This window comes from Vollenhovia emeryi, unplaced genomic scaffold (assembly GCF_000949405.1).
Source record: "Vollenhovia emeryi isolate VEMERY1.0 unplaced genomic scaffold, V.emery_V1.0 DF939154.1, whole genome shotgun sequence".
Taxonomy (NCBI): domain Eukaryota; kingdom Metazoa; phylum Arthropoda; class Insecta; order Hymenoptera; family Formicidae; genus Vollenhovia; species Vollenhovia emeryi.
Window position 1 is genome coordinate 620,700 of NW_011967212.1, and position 8,640 is coordinate 629,339.

Genomic DNA, 8,640 nt, shown 5'->3' on the forward strand with positions numbered 1-8,640 from the left:
TGCGCTGATAATGATTTCAGCACGTTACACGCGTCGCTGACACGTGACGAGTCTTTCCGCGAAAATCCATTTCCCCGTAGCCCGGTGTGCCGGGGGGCGGAAGAAGGTTACCACTCTCTAATTAGAATAGGTACACTTTAATTAGAGCGTGGGAAATTATATTTTGAGCCGGCGTACGATAAATCGCTCACTCACACACGCCGCGAGCGTGGAAAACGTGAGCGTGTCGGTGAAGTATAAAAGTATAAGCCCGTCGACGCGGGATGATTCCGGGAGGCGGGAGGGTTTCTGCCCGGCGATAGAGCGTCGGCGCCGCGACGGCAGGAGCACGCAGACGCATCTGGACCGGCGTCGGTGACGTAGAAACGTGAAGCGAGAGGCGAACGCGGGATCCGAAGGCGTGCACAGCCTCCGCCGTTTTGGCGTCCGAAACGCTCGTGTCGTCCGCGGAGATCTAGGCGCGCTCCCGAACGCGTTCCCGAGATCAGCGCGCGAGAAATCCGCTTATCGTTGCGCGAGATAAGCGGTTACCGCGTCCACGCGTGGCGCGGAGTAATCGCTCGAAGCGCCTCATCGATCCTCTGGCGAGTATCGACGAGTAACAGGCGGGTCCAGCCAGCCTCCCGTTCCGCGACGCCGACCGCTCGAGCGCCGCGCAAATCGGAGCGTCCGAACGATCGAAGAGCGATGACGTGCCGTAAAGTAATCGCGAACCACCTGTGAACCGACTCGGAAACGCCAAGACGCGGACGGTCTTTCAACACTACGGAATGTGCATCCGCGTCTGTGATCTCGGTACGACTGTGCGACGCTGTTTGCAAAATGTACGACGGATTGTAATTGTGTAATCGGTGCTACGCTGGTGCGAGCGCGGAATATCAAAAGCGAGCGACGGACGTTGTAATCGGGAAGAGCGAGCTGACTCGTTCGGGACAGGTAAATGTTTGCATACAATATTATACTGCGTTGGGGAAAGAAGAATCTTTTACAGTGGCGTTGGAATAGTTTGTGTTTAAAGAATACGCCAAGACAATGAAGCTGTTAAACTAGCGGATAAAGAATTCTAAATTGCGTTTAGCACCGAGTATCAAGGAAGACTGGGGAATTGAACAGCCGAGAAATGGCACCCACAAATTTTCTCCTCGATAGATTGCAAGAAGAGATATTAATGTTAGTCTGTGCTTTAATAAAATTGCTAAAATGACAGAGTCTCGATGAAGACCAAAGAATTAAATAGCTGAAGTAAATGGTACCTGCAACTTTTTTTCTCGATAGATTGCAAGAAGAAATATTAACGTTAGTCTGTGCTTTAACAAAATTGCTAAAATGACAGAGTCTGGATTAATTAAATACCGAAGAATTAAATAACTGAAATTTATGATACTTGCAAATTTTTTCCTCGATAGACGGGAAGAAAAAACATTAACGTTTGTCTATATTTTTGCGCCTCTGCTGTCTAAATTTGCAAGTCACTTTTCACGTTATTTTGAAAGCTACCAGAAATAACTGGGGGAAAAAATGCACTTTCTGCATGAAGTTTTTGAATATGTAATGAAATCTGAAAATAAGAGGAAAATAATCGACCAGGTTTTTTCACCACATTTGCTAAGAAGAAGAAAAATGTTCGAATACCTTAAACATTCCTAAATGTATGACAATATTTGTTAAAACAATAATTTGGATCCGTAAATGTTTGTCTCTTAAATAAACCTGAAGAGGACTGCGATTGGCACTATTGGCAGTCGAAACGTCGTCATGACAAATTAAATACATAGCCAGTTATGTCGAAACAATTGATTGATTATTGATTTAATTACTGGTGAAAAAAGACATTACCAATAACGTTCCTAAATGTCTTTGTGAAAGATACGTAGCTCGTTCAAATAAAAGCTGACATTTAAACGCAATTGTTACTAATTTTAACGACTTCTGCATTAACGTTTAAACCAATAACAGCAGAGTAGACGCGAGTTGAAATATTGCGCAGCAAAATATTTAATTAACGGTCAGTTAACGGGCTTGACATTTCTACGACAAATTCTACTACACATTCGAGCTCACAACAGGTTGTTCTGTTATATTTGCAGATTGATGACTAATTGGAAGATCAAGAATAACGGACATGAAGTACTTGAAAGTCGCGTTGTTCATATTCAATCTATTAATATGGGTAAATAACACGCATGCACATTGTAACATAATAAATTAAGTCTGGAAATAGCGACACGTGCCACGAGCACTTTAGACGCAGATGCTCGAGTTATAAATAATTCTGGCGTAATTCTGTACACCGGAGCGATACAATCGTTTTTCGCGCTGTTGCATTGTCCCCGCCTGCGACTTGGATTCTATCCTCGGGAGAAGGCGGGGACAATTATTTCAGGCGTCGCCGAAATTTACGCGCAACGCTCGGACGCGATAAGGGAGAGACAATCGTAAAATGATCGGGTTTTCTTCTCGGCAGCTGGCTGGCTGCACGGTGCTCGTTATAGGCGTGTGGCTGCTCCTGGAGTCCAGCAAGGGCCACATCCTCAATCTTTTCGTGTCTGACGTCAAGCCGTACGAGACTATTAATCTGATAGCTTACAGCCTCCTCGGGCTCGGCTCCATCGTGTTCGCGGTCGGCCTCTTCGGCTGCCGCGCCGCGCTACGCGGAAATCAATGCATCCTCGCCACCGTGAGTGAAACGACATCTTTATTGTCGCCCCGAGGGGCGCTCAGTACCATTATAGACGTCGGGTCAGGGTCAACGATGTTTTTATCGGTATGCTCCCGTTTTTCCGCAGTACATGAGCATGCTGGTCGCGCTCATCGTCACGGAACTGGTGACGGCCGCAATCGGCGGGTTGATGACTTTCCAGATACTGTCCGATCTGGAGGACAGGCTCGCCGACAAACTGGCGATGGAGTACGGGCACGACGCGACCAGCGATATCCCGTTCAGCAATAGTCTAGACTTCGCGCAGTACAAGGTGTCGTATCAACCGAGCTGGTCGCTCGACCGCTCATCGATCTCTACGGCATGTCTTGTCTCCAGGACCGCTTATATATATTTTTTTTCTTTTTTTTTCGTTACGAATCCTCTCGCGGTATTCTTGATTTTTCCTCGTTGTCATCTTCGTCTAATCCACCTTACGTTTTTCAACCGTCGATATTAAACAAAAACGCAAAGCTCGTTGTCGACCAGACTGGCGAAGTTTCAATAATTTATTTGCGACGTTTCGACCTAATTCCAGGTCTTTATCAAGTAATAATATTTGATAAGGACCTGGAATTAGGTCGAAACGTCGTAAATAAATTGTTGAAACTTCGCCAGTCTAATCGACTAACAAGCTTTGCATTTTTGTTTAATTTTACCACTGGTGACAATAAGAACACGTAAGCTCGTTGTCGATATGACGTTCCCAGTAAATACCAATTAACAATAACATCAATACTACAGTTTCTCACTTGACAATATAAATGTAATAGGGTAAAGGCACCTATTATCGCCCAGAACGTAATATCGCCACTCGTGATATCTCATATACAATATCGTATATAATCTCGTATATAATATCTCGTACAAAGTGCCGGTATCAATTGGCAATACACAGAATTAGCAGTAGCTAAACACGTGCAAGAAGACATATTATAGTTACAACGTTATAGAAATCAACGTCTGACTCAGGAGACGCGTTGAAACAAATTTTGAATGCTGAAAAATTTAGCAGACAGTGCAAGTTCGACATCCCGTAGTGAGCACGTAAGCTCAAACATTCTTTTAATGTATAAATATTTACTAGGAATACATAATTAGTGATATATTACGCTATTTTTAACTGATTTCAACGTTTTTGTTACGATGTTTTTAGGTCTAGATTAAGATGCACTCAATACCGCCCACCATATTATTACGGAAGTGTCCGTAATAGTGTGTGCCTAGGCGACATTATGCATGCATTTTTAAGAATAAAACAGAGTAAAAAGAATACAAATTTACTCGACGTATAAAAATTGCAAAATAGTGTGTCATATATGTATAATGAAAATATTTTTTAAACACAATTAAAAAGCAAAAAAGTTTTGGGACACCTACCAACGTTTATATGATGTAAATTAATAAATATCTAGAGCTTAACAAACTCATACATATTGATAGGGAATGCTTTTATACAAATTTATAAGGTAGGCGACATTAGGTGCCATTTTTGTATTTTTTCAATGTGGATTACATGATTTTAGATTTTAACCGTTCTAACCTATTATACATGAAAAACACAAATATTTTCTCTTTTATCCCTGCGAGAAAAATAATTCTACCAAATTCTACAAAAAAATTAAATTAAACTACCAGAATCCAAAAAGTCTACGTAAATTTGAAAGGTGTTATAAAAATCAACATGAAAATGCTAGAATTGGAACACTTTTGTTAATTTTTGTAATATTCTACAAGTAAGCAGATGTTTTAATTCTTTAAGATTTTGTTGTTTCGCAAATTTTTTAAACTAGTAAAGTTTTGTACTAATTTTTACAAAATTGTACATTTTTATGAAACACTACTTGCAATAATTTCTTCATTTGAGAACATTGTCAATTGTGGTACTATTTCGTAAATATTTTCACAAAAAAATTAATGTTTCAACGAAGATATAAAAATTTCTACAAATTTCCATTTCAAGTCAATTTTTTGTAGTTATTTATAGACATTTTTTCCGCTAAGGGTTTGAGACTATAAAATACAGACAAAAATGTCAATTACTCTTTAAGTGAGGACGATTTGAATTTTGGCAGGCGGTATTAGGTACCTTTATCCTATAATACATGTTATACAAAACAGTTACATTGTTGAGTGGACAATTATAATATTAATGTTAACTGTTATAGTTGTCCGGGTTCACAAGTCGATGAAGAATCTAGTGAATATCGTATTGAAATCAAGTTGAGATCACGTGCAAATCAATAATCGAGTTGATATTTAGAAGATTTCATTGCCTGGAAAATATTCTGTGGATGTCCGCGAAGTAGTCATATTTCAATCCATATCATATTGAAGTCGAATCAACATCTCCATCTATCGACTCGACTTGAATACGATATCTACTTGATATCAACTAAATCATCAACAAGTGGTCGACACTGATATCTTCTACATATCAAATTGATAGAGGAAAGTCCCCTATTATGAGACAGGCTCCTAATATGACATAGCGGAGTTTCTACTAAATTATAGGCATCGTCTGTTGATTTCACCGTGAATTTATTGCCCTGGAGTGAAATCTGTTTAGTGCAAAATTCATAGTTAGATTTGCAGTTGAATTTGGACGTTAAAAACCTACCATCTCATATTAGAATCCTGTCCCGTAACAGTGGACTTTCCTCTATGTACATATACATCTAATAGATGTCTACAAAGTGTTATGCGGATCTTCTTACGAAATCAATGAAGAATCTAGTCGTCATTAAATCAATGGTCCGAAAAATCATGATCGATATCGATTTGATCACCGACTTGTGAACCTGCGTGTGTTGTTTTAGGTGGTGTTCACTGGGTAGTGTGTGTTTTATGACCGTGATATCAGGTTCGCTCTGGATATACCCATCTGTGCACGACGCTTCAGCGAGATGATAATGCGAAATATGCCTCTTTCTTATTTAAAATATTATACACATACTTAAGAGTGTTCCGGTCTCATTTTCCCCGCAGCATGTATTACGCGCGGAAAACGCGCATGTAAATTACGTTTCATGCATGATGGGGTCGCATGCGATGCTTTGTCGGAAATCGACTGCCCAATGAGACATTTCGCGATGGTACGAAGAGCACATGGATGATTCCATTGCAGTTTAATTGCTGCGGAATATACGGCGATGACGATTACAATGGCACGGCTTGGTGGAGGGACGATCAAATCTCGGGGAGCAAGAAGCAGGTTCCCCTCACGTGTTGTGTTCTCAAAAACAGCGAGGTACTCCAAACATGTTTGAATAGCTTGGTCCTAAAGACAACTTGAATATCGAACTTTCGAAAGTCGAGACTGACAACCCATAAAGCACGCATGTCTAAAAGACATCTTTAAGACGCCTTTAAGTCGTCTTTTAGATATGTACAAAATGACGACTTAAAGATGTCTTTTAGACATGCGTGCTGTATGGGAAAGTACACTTTGAAAACAGAATAGTGAAATACTGAAGTCCACGTATATTATTACATTATCGTCTAGATGTCTCTTTTCAAAGTGATACAAGCTGTGGATTATATGCATCTCGATATATTCATCGTTTCCTAAAGAACTTTTCGATTTATTTCTCGTCTTGAACTGTCCATTATCTTAAACGTCTAGTCGACAAACTGCAGCTCACGATTCATTAGTAAAAGCGAGAGCTTCTGTTTTGCAGAACAAAAATACGGGCAGCCCGATGAGCGTTGTTACGCGGGTGTTTCACAAAAATGTAAGTAACGTGTCGGCGACGAAACGAATGTATGAACTTTGTGCGAGTAATCTTTTGTCGCTGGCAGAACGAGAAGCCGTGGTTGCATCCGATGCCAAAGGATGAGGCCGCGTGTCAAGTACAAGATGAAGAGGGTCACGAGGGCTACAGGCATAAAGAGGTACGCGCACTGCACCGCTAGGTATCACGTACTACCGTTGCACGTTACGCTGCTACATATTTTAAGGGAACGATGCTTTTTCTCAGGGCTGCCTTGGAAAAGTCACCAACTGGCTGCAATGCGAGAGCTTCACGTTGGTGTTTCTCGGCATGGCAATGGCGGGAATACAGGTGAATCCCTTCATGTTTTTTCGGAAACCTCTAGAGGAAACGTCATTCGCCGAGTGACATCGAAGATTTGTGATTTTACTTGCTTTTGATCTTTACGGAATATCCTTGCAAAGATTGTATTATATAACTGGTACAATTCTTTACTCGAAGGAATTTCGCTACCTTTCTTCAAATAATAGCTTTATTAAGTTATTGTCTTAAATAATTTCCCAGTAAACGCCAAATAACAGTTACGTTACATCAATATTATAATTTCCTACTTAACAATACAAATGTAATATAACACGCGTGTTATATTGTAACTTACTTGGTGTTCACTGGGTTCTTTTTCTGCACGGAGAGAATTTTTTTTTTAAATTTACCCTGAAAATCATGTAATTGTGGGACAACGTGGCATTTCAGAGAATTTGATGAGTAAACTGTATACTAATTGTAAGTATAATTACTAGTAGAATCCCAGAGAACATTATGTCGTCTTAAAGACACCTTAAAGACGTCTTATGTCCCGATTTTCGACGTCTTTTAGACCTGTCTTAAAAACGTCTTTAAGTCGTCTTGAAAACCAATTTAAAAGATGTCCTCGAGGCGTGTATTATAGGCATATCGACTGATCTCTTTCGCAAGGTCGTACCTCGGTATTACGCAATTTTGTACTTAGGCTGCGGTCAAGCTGCTGCTGCAAACGCTTCGAAACGTTTCTCTTCTCTTTACTGAAAGAGAAGAGAAGAATACTTCGTAAAATTTGAAGCAGCAACTTGTCCGCAGCCATTCTGGCCCAGAAAGCGCGTTTAAGCACAAAAATCCGAAATTGCGTAAAGTTAAGATACGATTTTGCGAAAGAGATCAGTCGATATTAAAAATAGTTTCTTATTTGTTATAACCTCTGCTTTTTCACTGTTTCCTCACGCCATTCGAGCTCTCCACTTTGTCCCAAGAACATAATCGTGTTATACACTACATATTACACTACAAATCTCATTATTCTAATTCCAGAAACTTTTCTATTTTTTAAAAACTTTCACGTCGTTTAGACACACATGTTGTCTAGGATGTTAAAATTTCCAAAAACACTCATACAGTTCTTCAAAATGCCTTGTTGTCCCACGAGTGCATGATTTTTAGGGTAAATTTTAAGAGAAAATTCTCCCCCCGTGCGCAAAAGAAATAATCACACAAATATCATTCCAGACATTCGGAATAATAACGTCCGCTTTCCTCTGCCGGACGATAAGGGACATGCAGGAAGAATGATCCAGGGTTCGTAGTCTCCATGAAGTAAAGAGAATGTCGTGGCACGTTCAGTCTTTACATTGACAACTTTGGCAGAAGAGGTATAGTCATTTCGTATTCTTCGTGCGTCGCAACTTGGGAAGATCTCCGAAATTCGTTTCGGTCGTGTGAGTCGGGACAATGATCGGGAGTCGCAGTGAAGGAATATACCGCGGAGAAGAATATGGATATCTATTCTGTTCCACAAGGTGTCTGTTCATTGAGAACTATCTTAACTTCGAAAATACTGGACTCTGAAAATAAGAACAATAAGTGCTACGCTTACGTTTAAGTCGATTTCCACCTCTGTGCGCATTTTGCTGCCAATCAGCAATAATGTGACCAACACACCCCCGCTGTACATATATAACATATGCATCTGTGTCGTGTTCAATCTAGCTATTACTAAGAAATAGCGGTGTTACGACGGTATCGCCGGTGTCTCGCGACGATCTTCACCGGAGTTTGGCTAGCAACGCGAATTGTCATCCCGTGGCGTCTTGTAAATACAGTTGCCAGTGCCAAGAAGGATGGATATACATTAGGGTGGTCCTTATTTTTCGATTTTCGAATTTTTCCACGGCACCCTCCAGAATGTTTCCAATCCAC

At 40.6% G+C, this 8,640-nt stretch overlaps 1 protein-coding gene across 3 annotated transcripts in view; it reads left to right on the forward strand.

Annotated features, from left to right (window-relative positions):
- The first annotated feature begins 299 nt into the window (after nucleotides 1–299).
- LOC105565269 (CD151 antigen-like) overlaps nucleotides 300–8,640 on the forward strand; it is a 10,485-nt gene continuing 2,144 nt past the window's right edge. Inside the window, exons 1-9 of one of the 3 annotated variants that reach the window (XM_012018316.1) lie at nucleotides 301–936; nucleotides 2,088–2,170; nucleotides 2,465–2,677; nucleotides 2,787–2,972; nucleotides 5,826–5,948; nucleotides 6,379–6,432; nucleotides 6,500–6,592; nucleotides 6,679–6,762; nucleotides 7,951–8,577. In XM_012018316.1, coding sequence (XP_011873706.1) covers nucleotides 2,123–2,170; nucleotides 2,465–2,677; nucleotides 2,787–2,972; nucleotides 5,826–5,948; nucleotides 6,379–6,432; nucleotides 6,500–6,592; nucleotides 6,679–6,762; nucleotides 7,951–8,013 — 864 coding nt within the window. In that variant the 5' untranslated portion in view covers nucleotides 301–936; nucleotides 2,088–2,122 and the 3' untranslated portion in view covers nucleotides 8,014–8,577. Of the gene's footprint in view, nucleotides 937–2,087; nucleotides 2,171–2,464; nucleotides 2,678–2,786; nucleotides 2,973–5,825; nucleotides 5,949–6,378; nucleotides 6,433–6,499; nucleotides 6,593–6,678; nucleotides 6,763–7,950; nucleotides 8,578–8,640 lie in introns of all 3 variants that reach the window. The other 2 variants (XM_012018315.1, XM_012018317.1) reach the window with 2 other exon arrangements.